Raw genomic sequence first — 16,555 nt, forward strand, 5'->3', positions numbered from 1 at the left:
TGAAGACTTTTATGACTTTTGGGAACATTTAAAATGCTACAGAACTTCCACACAATAAGGACTATAGACAATAAATAGGAAATCGGATCAAAAACAAAATGATATAAAATAATAACAATGTTCATCCGCTGACCTGAACAGCTACATACTGTATATAATATTTTTTGGCATTTTCTGTAAAAATCACACTTTAAACTTAAACTTATATTTCTGCATCTTTATGTACATGAGCTAATTCCAGTTCATATCCATCAGGAATTTTCTTATATTACAGCAATGAGAGCATTTTACACTGCCCTGCCAGTTGACTACTTTTCTTTCTGAAAATGTTTTATCTTTATTTTTTACATGAATTCATTTTTGATGGGCGGGTTTAAATTAGTTCATTACCGTTTTCCAATTCATAGAGTTTAGATAAAGGGTCCAGATTGGAAATAAGTCTGATGTTTATATTGTAAGAAACTAAAAATTTGGAGCTCTTGATTTCAGTGTGATACCTACTTATGATTAAGATTTCATATTTAAAAAAAAAAAAAAACACCAACTCCTCAACTTTATCATATAATGTACAGTATGTACATGTCAGTTGTATGTTTATGCAATAGTGCTTTATACATAAACAAAGTCCAGCATCTCACCTGCTGAACACAGGTCCTCGCAAAACCTCTGAAATGCCCTCATGGGCTAACCTTAACGTGTGGATGCATTTGGTGGTTGTGTTTTGCTTGTGTTTGGCCTCACACATGTCTCTTCATGTGTAATGCCAGGTGGTCGTCTGATGTTTATATTGTAAGAAACTAAAAATTTGGAGCTCTTGATTTCAGTGTGATACCTACTTATGATTAAGATTTCATATTTAAAAAAAAAAAAACACCAACTCCTCAACTTTATCATATAATGTACAGTATGTACATGTCAGTTGTATGTTTATGCAATAGTGCTTTATACATAAACAAAGTCCAGCATCTCACCTGCTGAACACAGGTCCTCGCAAAACCTCTGAAATGCCCTCATGGGCTAACCTTAACGTGTGGATGCATTTGGTGGTTGTGTTTTGCTTGTGTTTGGCCTCACACATGTCTCTTCATGTGTAATGCCAGGTGGTCGGATCGGCTGAAGGCTCTGTGGCAGAGCATACACTCATATGGCTTCTGTCCCGTGTGCTTTCGGAAGTGTCTCGTCAACTCATCCGAACGGGCGAACTTCCACCCGCAACCTTCCCACGTGCAGTGGTACGGCTTTTCACCTGAGGACAACAGAAATAAAAGAAGGTAAAGACATGGGTTGCATTTCTACATAGTCTCAGCCTCTGCATATTCTGTATATTTCACTTTGTTTTCTGAGTTCTGAAATTATGATCTCAACGTTTTCCACTTTTCAGTATTTTTTGTATTTTTTGAAACTGTTATGGAATAATGTACTTCAGAAAACTCTACCTCTAAAAGGCTTATAAAAACAATGAACTGTGATTAGATGGTTTACAAGTGAGTCATATGGTCTCTTTCTTTCGAAAAGTGCATTCAAACAAGCCTTTGTGCATATGAAATTTGGACACCAAAATTAAGCAGCAATGAGGAACAGGATATGATGTCACACTCTAGGGTTTGCATGTGTCTAAATGGAAGCAAATGAAGAGACAAATCTCTTGCAGTGTTATTGTTAATTAAACTAAAACTATGAAACATTCTTTAGTTAATTGATAAAGCTCAAATAAAATAAAATGATCAGATGAAAAACTTTAAAAAAAATCTGAAATTGAAAATGAGAAAAATTGCCTTGGCAACTAATTGAAGTACTAAAATTACTAAACTAAAACTGCAATAATAATAAATTAAATCTAAATAGAAATAAAAATGACAAAAGCACGTAACAAAAATAATAAAACTAAAACAGAAAGAACAAAATAACAGAATTACTAATACTAATCACTAAAACTGAAAATATAAAAATAAAGCCAATTAATAATAACAATAAATATTATAATAGGATTTAATTAATTCATTAATTAAATTACCTTGTGTGACCTTAAACCTAGTTCACAGTACACGACTTTAAACGTCGGCAGATCGCTGTGCTGTTCAGACTACATGACTTGCTGTCTGTCTTTAAGTCGTTGTGGTGTTCACATTACATGACACTACATAAATGATCTGTAACGGGGGGTCACACATTACACGAGCTGACAACAACTCTGTCACCCAACGACTCTACACTCTTAAAAATAAAGGTGCTTCAAAAGGTTCTTCAAGCGATGCCATAGAAGAACCATTTTTGGTTCCACAAAGAGCCATTCAGTCAAAGGTTCTTTAAAGAACCATCTCTTTCTTACCTTTTTATAATCTGAAGAACCTTCTTTCGCCACAAAGAACCTTTTGTGAAACAGAAAGGTTCTTCAGATGTTAAAGGTTCTTTATGGAACCATTTAGACAAAAAGGTTCTTCTATGGCATCGCGAAGCACCTTTATTTTTAAGAGTGTATCCCGTCCAAAACCATGTTTTGTCACGAAAACACATGTGAGAAGTTGAACGGGAATGACGCAAAGCAACAACTGAAACCGAAGTTGTTTATTTGAAAATGGACGTCGGGAAGAAATCAGTGCTGCAAACTGTTTGCTCGATGATCTGCTTTGAAAAATTTCGCTCCATTTCTTGTGTCCAGAATTTTCGTAAAGCCAAGTTGCTGCTGCTGTTTTTCTTCCGCTGACCTCAACCCATGTCTTGCTCTCTCATTGGCTGTAGCTCGTTGCGACACCTGACACCACGTGATTTTGACCGTTCGGCCGACCGTTCCAGATATTTAGCATGCTAGATATTCATTTGACTTGCCAACTCGGCAGCGAGCCTCTTTAATGCGTCCTTGAGTAGTTCACACTTAAAGATTACTGAGCGCTGATCATTCATAGCCCGAACTTGCAAATCGGGCTTAAAATCCTGTAGTGTGAACTAGGCATTAGTTGTCTTGGCCAGAATTTGATGCAATGCATCATAGTCAAAAATGTGGTAATGCGTGACTATTTTCTACTGGAATTAATTTTTATAGGATTTGTTGTTGCAGATCTGCAGTTAAAGACATGCCATTCTATAATATTCAGACCCTAAACATGGACATAAACAGAGAAAGTGTGTTTTCAGATTACCTGTGTGTGTTCGGAGGTGTGCTTTGAGATGAGAGCTCTTGGTGTAAGTCTTATGGCAGCCTGGGTATTCACAACTGTGAACCGTGGTTTTCCTCTTCAACACCCCCCTCCGTATCCGCTTCCCCTCCAGTCCTGCAGGTGGCACTGTGGAGTCAGGCACCATGCTCTGTGTGGGTGGATAGTGACTGGCCGGCTGCCTGTGCACGTAGTTCACTTGTGGTTGGTAGAGTCTGGAGTGTGAGTAGTTTTGGATGAAGTTGTAGTGATGTTGTGGAGGAAAGACCAGTGCGTCCATGGCGATCCCAGACGGTTCAGGCTGAGGATAGTGTCCAAAATCCCATGACTTCATCTTCCCCATGCTGTTTCTCTCATTTTCTCTGTTGATTTCATTAACAATAGGGAAACTACTGAACTGATGGTGGTTTTCTGGTTGTGAGAATGATTTTGCTGTTTGCTGCTGCTGCTGCTGCTCCAAATATCCTCCATTAAAGAGGTCAGGCAATGAGCAACTTAAAGTTGCTTCATGAGGAAGCAGCTCAGCCAGCGAGCTTGTAATGGACACTTGTTGTCTATCTGATCTTGACTGGTCCCTCGGTCCATTCAGCTCATGGACCTGGTAAAAATCAGGACCGTGAACCTGGTCTTGCAGCGGCGGTCGTTGTGAAGTGTAGTTTTGAGAGTTGGTCCGTTCAGGTGATGCACCGCCCCAATCAGACAGCAGGAACTCCATATCCCAGCATCCCTCACTGTCATCATGGTGTGCATCTGACAGAAACTGAGAAGGTTTGTAGCTGCCGGTGCTTTGGTGTAAACCCTTGGAGTCCAGATCCAAAAAGCCTTTTTCAAACTTCCAAGCCTTCGGAGTCACCAAATATTTGAAAATTAATATTGACATTTCTTGATTAACCATTTTGAATATTGCAATCAAATATGTTAGTTTCCAAACCACAGCATCTCCCTTCAGTTTTATTCTCTTTTATGGGATTTTTCGGAGAAATGACACTCCTGTTTATTGTGAAACTAGTCAACTGTCATTATGGAAAGTGATTTCATAAGATCAAAGTCATAAGATCAAAATAAACAGTTACAGTTGTAATTACCTTAAAAAACAGTAATTAATCCAATTTTGTCGAGAGAAAATGTGAGAAAAATATCTGAAACCAACATACCTTCATGCTTTTGGAGACGTTGCAGAAGTTTGAAAACGAAGGCAGAACGGCTTGAGTCACAGCCATCCGTTTGGTGCCCTTTTAGCATTTATTATCAAAATAACTTTCTAATGTCCCCAAAAGAGGCATGTATATGCGTCGTCTTGTCCCAAAAGAGTCTTAGATGCACAATAGACAAAAGGCAGGAACCCAGAAATTAGTGTTAAATTCAAAAGATATATTTAAAAAAAAAAAAGTTTACAGTGGCATTAATGCTGGTTACCTTTTCCCTCTCTTTCTTCCCCCTCTCTTTCTCTCTATCAGTGATAAACTTATGTTTAAGACCCCTGACAGTTGTGATTGTGGGTGGAGTTTAAATTTGAGTCCCAAAATTTTGAAAGTGCATTTGAGTCATTGTAATTCAAAAAGTTATACTCAACCAAATTAACAGCAGCAATGTGGATAAACATCATAATTGGAATTCTGGTGCCAAGACACATTACTTATCATATCACCTATTTCATTCTGCTGAACCAATACGTAAATAAAAGTTCATCTAAAAATATTCCCCATATGACTGTTCACTCTTATATTTGTTTATGAGGGTCTTTTAAATCTAAAATGAGAGAGAATTACTTAATAATATATTAATAATATAATCTAATTAAATAATATATATTTATTAAAAGTAAATTCAGTTGTTAATAATAAATTATACATGCAGTAGGTTAATCAGCCAATAACGGTCAACATAAACTAAAATTTGTATTAAATTTGTTTAAAATAATATTTAAAAATAATATTAATGAATTAATGTTGAAATAAAAAAATATATATATTATTGAAATATAATTAATGCTTTTAATGTATAAAGTACTATGAACGATTATATGTGATGATATTGAAAGCTAAGATGTGTGGAACCTTGTTTGCAAAGAGTATCAAGGGTGTTAAGTGAGCTGAAGTGGAATGTACAGTGTCTACATTTACACTTAGAGCTGTAAATTCATGCAATACATCTCTTGTGAAACACTTAAACTGTGAGTGTGCGATTCTCAGAAGGCCGGTGTTCAGTAGGTGATTATGTGCTGGAAAGCAGTTATCAGTGTGGTTAGGGTGATGAGAGGCCTTCTGTCCTTTATGAGATAATAGAGCTCTGGGTCCCTCTAATGCCTCTTTCCCCACAGATAACAGCACATACACACATTTACACCATCAAACCTCGCTACTGAGTTGCCTTTGTTAAAAGCCACTGCATTGACTAATTTGAATGAGAACACATCATTTTCCTATGCGTTTTTACCGTGCATGCGTGGATCCGTGAGAACAAAATACACAATCAGACAGGGTAAGGTCACTCAAATGAAGTGGCTAAATAAACACTAGCAGATCTGCAATGTCAGGATCTCTTGAAATCTAAATGTAACTTAATGGTTATACCTGAAAACAGGGCTGAAAGTGGAAAGTCAGCCTTTAGTCATTATGATTACACAGAGCTTATTTTACTATAGCTTATTTTACTAAGACTTTTCATTAGACAAAATTTTTATTTATAGTCTTTTTTTGCATTATATATTATAAATTTTTCTTATTTTTCTTTCTGTGTTTCTTTTTGTATATTCTTATTGTCTATTAATTTTGGGTGCCATGGGTGCAGCAGGCGCAATGATATTACACAGCGCCTGAAAATAGGCTAACTTCTGGCAACATAACCAATGTGACCACCTGCTTGCACAGCGTGCCTTCCGTTGGAAGTTACCTAGCTGGGGACTATTTTCAGGCGCTGTGTAATATCTTTGGTATTTGATTGGTATTTATACCATGGTACGGCAGCAAAGTTCCTTGATTATTACGCCGGAATGAGAGTATAGTTCCTAGCCATATCGGCCTAGAAAATCGAGCCTAATCCATTACTCCATATTTTCTTTAAAGGTGGCATCTCATAAAGTTGGTTGAGAGAATGCCTAGTGTTTGCACTGCTGTGATCTGTGCAAGAGTGTCTCTCTCTCGCTCTGATCCTTAGCTGACGTCGTGCCGAAGACGTCTTCGTAGCTCATACGCTGATGTGGGTGCCAACGGACTTCTGGCATCTTTCACAACTTGTCTCCATGCTGAACGATTGGTGGATAGGGTCTTGGTATTCGTGAGGGTGAGACAACGATTCTTGAGGCTGTCTTCAACTTACTTCACCCAGGTCTTCTTCGGCGTATAGCAGTATACCTTCCATGTTGGTGGCTGTTGGCGCCAGAGTAGTTTGAACGGCAGTCGGATGCTGTCCATTTGGCACACGTGTCCCGAACCACCGCAGGCATCTCTTCTTTATCACCTCTTCGATCATTGATTGATCGTGGACTGGTTGCCACATTCCCGACAAAGTTTCATTCCGAAGTCAGTCGAGCCAAGATACGTCCAAGATTTACCTGAGGCATCGCATTTGAAAGACCTCGAGTTTGTTGATTTCCATTTCAGAAAGGTCCAAGTCTCTGATCTGTAGAATAGAATTGGAATGATCAGGGTACAGAATCTTGGCATCTTGGTTGCGATCGTGATGCTGGCCTTCTTCCATTAGCACCATTTGAGGAATGCAAACAGTGCTGTTGCTTAGCAATGTCGTAAAAGGTGCCGGCCAATATGGAGTTGTCATCTGCAAACGGCAGATTGGTTGCGTATCCGTATGATTGAGTCAATCACGGCATTGAACAAGATCAGAGAGGCAACATCGCCTTGGCGAACCTCAGTTTGGATTGAAAACTCTTCAGACATTTCGTTTCTGATTTTGACAATTTTCAGCGGCACATGTTCGACCTCCTGTCCAGAGGAATGGCCAGTGAATGCAATCAAACGCCGATTTGAAGTTGATGAACACAACCACCAGTCGCTTCGCGTATCGGATCCGCTCTTCTATCAACTGATGGAAGGCGAGGATCTGGTCACAGCAGCCACAATGTGGACAAAACCCGGCTTGCTCTTCTTGGCTCGTCTGCTCCCAATGCTTTTGTAGGCAGGTTTGGATGATCTTCATAAATACTTTATCAATGATGGAGAGCAGGCTGATCCCTCGATAGTTCTTGCAATCTTGACTGTCACCCTTCTTGAAGATAGGAGTGATCATAGCCTTTTTCCAGGCTGAATGAATGCACCCAGATTCATGATTCAGTAGACTTTCACTCCTGGACAAGATATAGAGACTTGTCCGAGATCCAAGGTTTTGTTCTTCGGCGAGCGGGTGGACAGAGTCCCTGGTCACCCAGTTCTGGTCATCTCGGCGGGATGACCACCCTCCTTGCTCAGGCCTGGTAAGGCCCTCGCGACCAGGACATCGGAGCTGCAAAACTGGCTACTTTGCAGAAGCTAATATATAAGAGTTTTGATTTGTATAACATTTTTTGGTCCCAACAAAATCAAAATTTTTCCATTTGTGTTACTACTTGTTTGTTGACGACTTTACTCTCATTTTAACATGAGGAATATAGAAATAACAAAGAATACGTGGATGCGTCCAATCTGGTACTTAACAAATTTTATTTTTACATGCAGCAGAATGTTTTAGAAATTTCCCACAGCATTCTCATAAAATATTTGTTCCCTAAAGTAGTTTCAGGATATCGCATAGAATGTGCCCAGTATGTATTTATATAGTAAACAGAAAGCAGGGGGTGTGGTGATCTTTTAACCACAAGACTGAAAAAAATGACTTTATTTTTTAATTGTTTTTTGTGTAGAGTGATCAGATTATTGCCATGTTGCTTGTGGATCATGAAAGCTTCATATGAAATGTTAGAAGTGACAAATAGACTGAATTTCCAGGTATACTTTTATGATGGGCTACACAGGTCCAAATTACTTAGGCTTTGGGTCAAAGGTCATTTTTTAAGGTGGTTTCTCCTAAAAACAATTCTCATTATGGAAATCAAATAAGTATCAGTTCAACAATTTGAATCAGCTCAATTATTATGAAAAAAGGGACAATGCACAGGACAAGAAATAGAAATATGTTTTTCCTGTCCGTGTGACACTGACAAAACAATCAAATGACTACAGTTCCTCCCATCTGCAGTAAACATGATGTTAGATTTAAAATGCAGTTCCTGCATTACTATCTTAACCACATGTTCAGGGTTGAGAGGAACAAAAAATAAATCATATTGGTCCATATGGACCACTAATCTGGATATCGGGAAGGATTAGTCATACTCAGTGGCTTTGTGGCTAACGGTCCTGCTTAACACACCAGTTCTGTTTTTTGGGTAAGAGTTGAAGCATGAACAAAGAATTATCAGTGGACAAATTTAAGGTTGTTTGGAAGTAGAGGACACACAGATGAGTGTGTTTTGCACATGAGTACATCAGTTTCCTGTCATTGTCATATGCGGTTTTAGCTCACATGGGCCACTCGTGGGAGTGTCTTTCTGCCTTTCTTCTTTGATGTAATGGAAGGATGTGGTTTTCTTAAACATATGAAACATGTTCGTTGGTGCTTTTAATGTGTGGATGAGGAAGTTTGCGCAAGTGAATGGGAAGGGAGGTTCAGCTATTGGTGATTTTATGCATCTGTCTTACCACTGACTCCGCAAGCCATAAAGGCAATTTCTCATAAAAAATTATATACACCGACTTTTTGAAGCTCTAATAGCTGTCAAGAAACTGGAATATCTGGACTTCAACACTGGAAGAATGTTATTTTGTGGGTATTTCCTCACATCTTTGATCATCCTCAAGCCGCATTTTAGTGGTAAGTGTGTAATTTTCCACATTTATATTTTTATATGATCACAATATCTGTCCCACTATAATGTAAATCATGCAGCAAATCACAAAATGTTCTTTTTATTTTATATCTAAATATGTGTCTTTAGAGTTTCATTTTAATATTAAGTTGTTTTTGGACCATTATGGTTGAAATCTCTGTTCTTCATAGATATATTCACTTGAACATATATTTTTTTATTTAAAGACCCACTTTAGACCAGCGTGAACTTCCATGCTGGCCAAGGTTTGGAACAGCTGGATGACCAGATTGACCAGGCATAATTGAGCACTTGAGTTACTTTGTAACTTTGACTAATATATTCACTTTCCTTGATGTTTCAGCTGCTGAATACTCTGCCCCACCGGCTCCTACACTGACCCAGACAGCCATCAGAGGCTCATCTGTGGAGTTGTTGTGTCAGGCTCCAGAAGGTTATGGTGGACTTGTATTTAAACTTTTCAAAATACACCAGCTGATAGATAAGGTTGAGCATTCAACCGAACAGCAAAGGGCTCTCTTTATTATTAGGGGAAAAGATACAGAAAAAGAGAATCTGTATTGCTGTATGTATGACAGCAGCATGATCAGTTCCTATATGCAGCCAGAGCAGAAAGGTGAGTGTTTTTTTTTAAATATATTATATTGTTATATTATGTATACACACACACACACACACACACAGGTTTCAATATTTTATGGGGATATTCCATAAAAATAATGGTTTTTATACTGTAAAAACTGTATTTTCTATCCCCTTTCCCTAAACCTACTCCTTCACACACACACACACACACACACACACACAAAAAAAAAGATTTTCAAAAAAAGTTAATTGTGCATGATTTACAACCTTGTTTCCTCATGGGGACCAAAAAAATTTCAAAAAATGACCATATGTTATGGGGACATATGGTCCCTATAACAGAGAATTCCAGGTACACACACACATATATTTTTTTATTCTGATAGATAAGGTTGAGCATTCAACCGAACAGCAAAGGGCTCTCTTTATTATTAGGGGAAAAGATACAGAAAAAGAGAATCTGTATTGCTGTATGTATGACAGCAGCATGATCAGTTCCTATATGCAGCCAGAGCAGAAAGGTGAGTGTTTTTTTTTAAATATATTATATTGTTATATTATGTATACACACACACACACACACACAGGTTTCAATATTTTATGGGGATATTCCATAAAAATAATGGTTTTTATACTGTAAAAACTGTATTTTCTATCCCCTTTCCCTAAACCTACTCCTTCACACACACACACACACACACACACACAAAAAAAGTTAATTGTGCATGATTTACAACCTTGTTTCCTCATGGGGACCAAAAAAATTTCAAAAAATGACCAAATGTTATGGGGACATATGGTCCCTATAACAGAGAATTCCAGGTACACACACACATATATTTTTTTATTTCCTTTATGTCAGTGATCCTGCATGAATACTGCATGAATCTCTGTTAGCTGAGGCGCAGGTTTAAGTAGTTTGCAGCTGTAGGTTTTGAGGTCACAGTAGTATGACGGTTAAAGAAACCGCTCTATCTACAGTTGAAAGTTCGTAACCACTAAACCAAACTACTCCACCCAGCAGTGCTTTACATCTTTAGTGTTGTATATGTTAGTATTTCTGTCTCTTATCTTTGTTTTTTCACACATATATTCTAAAATCACTAAATGCTCATAAGTTTCTTTCTTTCTTTCTTCTTGCCGTAGTCTCAGTTGGTCCCCCTCCATCCCCTCACTTGATGGTCGAGCCCTCTAGTGGGCATGTTAGTCCTGGTGAAACACTGTCATTCCACTGTCAGGCTCCACCTGACCGTCAGAAACAGTCTCCTGAGGCTTTTCTCTTGCTCCGGAGAGCCAAAGGAACCCCGGGCTCCATGGTCGCTCCAGCCCAGCTGGTGTCTGAGTCTCATGATGCTCACTTCAATGTGAAGACAAAGGGACGAGAGGACGGTGGAGAGTATGTCTGCCTCTACCAACTCAAATCACAGAAGACGGGACAGGTGAACTCCACAGCCAGTCAGCCGGTACACATTACTGTCATAGGTGAGGAGACATCTATCGGACTGATGTGCATGCTATTCTTATTACGTTTTGTGTCCATATTGCATGCTTTTTTTATATATATAAATATCCTGGATTTTATACTAAGGCAAGCGTCACTATTACTACTGATCAAACAAATGATCTTTTCCAAAAACCTATTTATATCCTTCAAGGATAAAGCAGTCACAAAATTCACTGCAGAATGCCCATCCATGGCCAGCTTACCTACTTCCAAACACTATAGTATTCATAAAACAGTAGGCGTAAAATACCCGGATGACCTTCTATCCTGCTAATACCATAATATATCAGACCATCATGACAATTCCAACATGGATTACATATCATGTCTGAATTTTATTCATGTTTACACACGTACATACTTATTGAACATACTTATAACTTTCAAGATCTATAGAATGTAGCACATACTCTGGCCGTACATGAATTCAAACGCAGCTAGTGAACAAATTATTGTCAAGATAGAGGACAAAGAGAAGAAAAGTAATTTTGATTAGATATTTTATTCAACACTGAAAAGTATAGATACAAATAGTAAAAAAAAAAAAATATATATATATATATATATATAAAACCTATTATTTGTTTGTGATATGTATTTTTTTATTCTTGGAGTTGTTAGCTTGGCAACATGCTACCATTGTTCTGTGAATTTTGGTGAACAATATCCAGTCATTTAAATAAAAAAACACATGATTTTGCATAAGAGTGTAAGATTTTCCTGCAAAGATTTCCCAACTGGTTCAAGTTAGTTATGTTGCAAATTTTAGCTGAAATTCACAGTTTACCAACCAAAAGCTGCTTGATTTAAAAGTGACTTCTGTGTGATCTATGCTTCTTACATCACAACCCTATTGACAATAGACAATGGACTTTTTGCCCATTCAATTTCACAGAAATTTCACTAATATGACCATACCTTTATGAAGTTCCATGATTTGTGTTGCTGCCTACAACTACGGCCACATTTTCACAAGTGAAATCCAGTCATTCCAATAGGAATCCGCTTGATCAGAAGTTTCACAATGGATAATGGACCTTTTTTTTATGTAACAGCACCTTAAAGGAATATTTCCCCCAAAAATGAATATTTTGTCATCATTCATTCACCCCTCATGTTCCAAACCTGTATGCATTTCTTTCTTCTGTTGAACACAAAAGAAGACATTTTGAAGAATTTTAAACAACTTGAGGGTGAGTAAATGATGACAGAATGTTCATTTTTGGGTGCACTATTCGTTTATGGAGGCATCTGCCTATGCATACAGTTAGCAACAAGGCATCTCACTTTGATGTGCACATTTGTGCTATTAAGCAAATGTTCTCATGTCTCTGTCTGTGTGCGTTTCCTCTTACAGAGCTCCCAGTCCCCACTCTGTCCTTGTCCCGACACAAGGGTGAAGTTCTGGAGTGTGTTGGGTCACCCTCATATCCGCAAGGCTACTTCAGTTTATTTCGTGTCGGTGTCCTGTCACCTGAGGCGACCCATCAGGCTTCCCTGACCCAACACAGTGCTAGATTTCCCATACCCACCCGTTATGAACATGGTGCACAGTATCAGTGTCAGTACAGCGTGTCATTGGGCAACTCCAAGGCGTACTCTAAAATGAGCTCACCAGTAACTATCCCATGCATTTCAGGTACTGAATGTATTATACTAAATGTGATATGATATCTCATGATGTTACATAAGATCTTAAAATCTGATTTATTGCATAATTTTTCAGGATATCATGAATGCACATCGAGCTCTACAGGTAATATTTAATTCTGTACTGTATCTTTGTAGCTATCACAGTAATGCAGCAAATCAAATATGCCCAAGTTGGTATCTAAAACACTCTCCTTTGTTTTCATACATGTCTATGGAAAGGCAACACAGACCTGGCTCTGATTGTTGGCTCTGTGTCTGCGGGTGTTCTGTTCCTCATGGTGGTGGCAATCCTGGGCTTTACCATACACCGACATCGTGAGTATTAGATATCTAGTCTCTTATTTTAGTTGCTCATAAGTTTACATTGGTTAGGTCTAGTCTCTGATGAACTATAATACTCTGTGGTGATTATCTTCTCAATCCGTTTAATTAAATACTGGAACAATGCAAAGTGAAAACACCCATTGTTTGTTCTTCATTCATGCATGTAATCATTAATATAAATTGAATTGTAATCTCTACCCATTTATTTGCAGTCGAAAACATGTCAGAGAGAAGGAGACAAAGGTGAGACACAATACTATAATTACATCACTATCTGTGAACTATTTGAGTTACAGGAATAAAGATTATCTAAATAATTTAAGTATACGCTAATGTTCAAATTTTTTTCTTGAAACACAGCAATACTAAAATAATTAGCAATTAACATGAAAATATTAAATTATTCAAAATGATTAAATATTAAAATGATTTCTGAAGGATCACGTGACACTGAAGACTGGAGTAATGGCATCACAGCAATAAAGGAGAGCGTACCTGATATTTGATTAAAATTGCATTTACATTTATTCATTGGGCAGACATTTTTATTTCAAGCAACTTGCAGTTCACCAAGAGTGTACTTTATTACATCACTATCTGTGAACTATTTGAGTTACAGGAATAAAGATTATCTAAATAATTTAAGTATACGCTAATGTTCAAATTTTTTTCTTGAAACACAGCAATACTAAAATAATTAGCAATTAACATGAAAATATTAAATTATTCAAAATGATTAAATATTAAAATGATTTCTGAAGGATCACGTGACACTGAAGACTGGAGTAATGGCATCACAGCAATAAATTACATTGTAAATTACTGTATATTAAAACAGAAAAGCTATTTTAAATTACAGTAATATTTCACAATATTACAGTTTTTACTGTATTTTAAAATTAAATAAATGCAGACTTGTTGAACATGAGACTTCTTTCAAAAACATAAAAAAACTTACCGACCTCAAACTTTTGAACAGTATTGTATATTTCTATAGTTATTTAAATAATTTTTGTAAATATTTATATATAGGTATTTAGAGCACTGATTATGTGATTACAGTATATATTATATTAGATCATTATATTAATATTTAATTAATGTATATAATTATTTAAATAATTTGAATCATAGTACACTGCTAATATGAGTGATATGAATGTTACCAAAATATAAAAATATATAATAAAACTCTTTCCACAGAGATCAAGAAAAATTCTGGCAAAATGTGCACTCCAAAGATCATATTGTTGGTAAGTCACTGTGACAATCTCTTCAGAGCAAGTAATTCACCATCCAATCGCTACATAAATCTCCCATCATTATATCATAAGCATCACAGATATCTGATTTTGTCTTGAAGTTTATTGATTTTTCTCTCACCATGATTTATTTTTTCATCAGATCTCACTCTGCAGCGTGTTGACATTGGAACTGAGGTAATGATGCACCATTTCAAACCTTCTCTTGTGATTCCCTTTACAAAAGGCCCAACTAGTATGCTGATTTGTTTAGACAAGAATGAGAGAGGAAGAATAAGATCACAGAATAAGATCTCTTTACATCACGCAGTTGCCAACATCCTCCTGTTGCATTATGTCCGCTGTGAGAAACACTAACTTATCACATCTCTTGCAAGTTTTTAATATGCACGTGTTTCCAATCTACAGGAAAATGGACAAATGCTTAGAGGAAGACCCTCATTTTCAGAGCCCATCTATGATTATCCCATGGCAACCTTTAAGAATGCCTCAGTTTGCTGATATCTATCTATCTATCTATCTATCTATCTATCTATCTATCTATCTATCTATCTATCTATCTATCTATCTATCTATCTCGTACAGATTTGAGGGTGAGTAAATGATGGTATTTTTATTTTTTTTTGAGTGAATTATCCCTTTAACCCTGTATTTACACAGAAACACTTAAATATGGCTGGAACAAAACAATGTTCAGTCACCAGACTTCTGTAAAACAAATACAGATTATATATTTAGCCAGAAACTACCCTTGCGTCACTAATCACATTGCTTTGTTTTCCTAAGAATACAAAGAATAGTATTGTTTATTGGTCTTAAAGGTCATTTGGATTAGGCTCATTGAAATCTGAAAGCAATGGGCAGCTTTTCTCCAGTGGTATCGATGAGCTGCTGCCATATTTGAAATGAGCATTCCCATGCATCCTTGGCTAATTGTGCTCAGAAAGAGTGAATGAATAATTCACAGGCAACTAGAGGGTCAGTGTGTGTGTGTGTTGTGATCTCGCTCATGACTAATCTCACTCGGGCTCGGACGTTTTCTTTGTACCTTTCCTACAGTACCATCATCACCATGGCGATGAATTTGAATGCCCACTGGCGTGTTGAGTCACGGCAGTCGGGTGTTCATACCTCACAGCTCGGGCTGAGTATGCAGAAGGTTACAATGGACTGTAATGTCATTGAACAAGCAAAGGGCTTTTGAAGCTGAATGGAATGCTAGAACATCGCCCTCTTTAATTGTTATTTTGAAAATCAAAGCCAAGCATTACATTCTGGTTATTGTGCCTATTGTGAAGTCCGTGATCTAGTTTCGGATTCCAAGGGTCAAATCACAGTGAGTCTCATTCAACAATTTGAGTCTTGGAAAATTATTCAGTGCATTCGCAAATAACCAAAAAAGCTGATTAACACATTTTTATTTATTTTAGCATTTATATATATGTATCAATGAAGCCATTTCCCAGTACAATTTTGCTTTTCTAATGAGTAAGGAAATATCTATCAAAGAATGTTTATTTAAATATAATTCTTGCACAATCTTACAGTATTCCAGCCTTTAGACTAGATTTGTTACTATGAGATAAGCAGCTATGTTTATTGATTATAAATAACTGTATAACTGTAAATCAGAAAATTACATTGAGAATTACTTTGAAATCATTTGAGCCCATATAATGCCAATAAACACTGGCCGACCATTATAACAACAGTTTGGCTCATCTGTTATTTACAAGGTGTGTGTTGTAGAATATCATATAGCTTGCAGTGGCTTTTTGAGGCAAATTATGCTCTTTATCTACCCATAATGGCACGTGTTACTTAAACTGGGAAACTGATCAGTTGTTCATATGCTTTATTTTAGGCCGGTGCACTCATGGTTGGCTGGGCTTCATACAATATATTGTACATCAGGATGTTGTAGTTGTGTTTCAGTCTCAGTCGTTCACAGTCCCTGACTCCCAGCGCTCGAGTAATGGATTTCTCTGCCTTGGGATCGTTACTGTTGTCTGTATTGATCAGAACATTAAAATGAGAACATTAGTAAGTGAATTTGAAATTGAATGCCTTTAGCAAACATAGCATACACTCTACAAAAACGGGTACAAAATTGTCACTGGCGTGGTACCTTTTCAAAAGGTAGAAATATGTACCAATAAGTAATATGTACACTAATATATATATAAATATAAAA

General features: G+C 37.1%; 1 protein-coding gene across 1 annotated transcript; it reads left to right on the top strand.

The window, feature by feature from the left end:
- The first annotated feature begins 541 nt into the window (after positions 1-541).
- LOC107551916 (uncharacterized) lies at positions 542-14,906 on the top strand. Its single transcript, XM_016233697.1, has 12 exons — positions 542-767; positions 1,101-1,271; positions 9,377-9,519; positions 10,010-10,139; positions 10,765-11,100; positions 12,480-12,761; positions 12,849-12,878; positions 12,995-13,090; positions 13,312-13,342; positions 14,303-14,352; positions 14,504-14,538; positions 14,770-14,906. Exons 2-12 carry the CDS (start codon positions 1,145-1,147, stop codon positions 14,860-14,862), a joined length of 1,353 nt encoding a protein of 450 aa, XP_016089183.1. The 5' UTR covers positions 542-767; positions 1,101-1,144; the 3' UTR covers positions 14,863-14,906.
- Positions 14,907-16,555: the final 1,649 nt, after the last annotated feature.

This window comes from Sinocyclocheilus grahami, unplaced genomic scaffold, assembly GCF_001515645.1.
Source record: "Sinocyclocheilus grahami isolate Dianchi unplaced genomic scaffold, SAMN03320097.WGS_v1.1 scaffold437.1, whole genome shotgun sequence".
NCBI lineage: Eukaryota > Metazoa > Chordata > Actinopteri > Cypriniformes > Cyprinidae > Sinocyclocheilus > Sinocyclocheilus grahami.

Excerpts from the sequence above, each read along its gene's own strand:
- LOC107551916 (XM_016233697.1), top strand. The coding sequence starts at position 1,145 with ATGGCTTCTGTCCCGTGTGCTTTCGGAAGTGTCTCGTCAACTCATCCG. Across the intron at positions 12,879-12,994 it reads ATGCACATCGAGCTCTACAG|GCAACACAGACCTGGCTCTG; the intron begins GTAATATTTAAT and ends GTCTATGGAAAG. Across the intron at positions 14,539-14,769 it reads GTGTTGACATTGGAACTGAG|GAAAATGGACAAATGCTTAG; the intron begins GTAATGATGCAC and ends TCCAATCTACAG.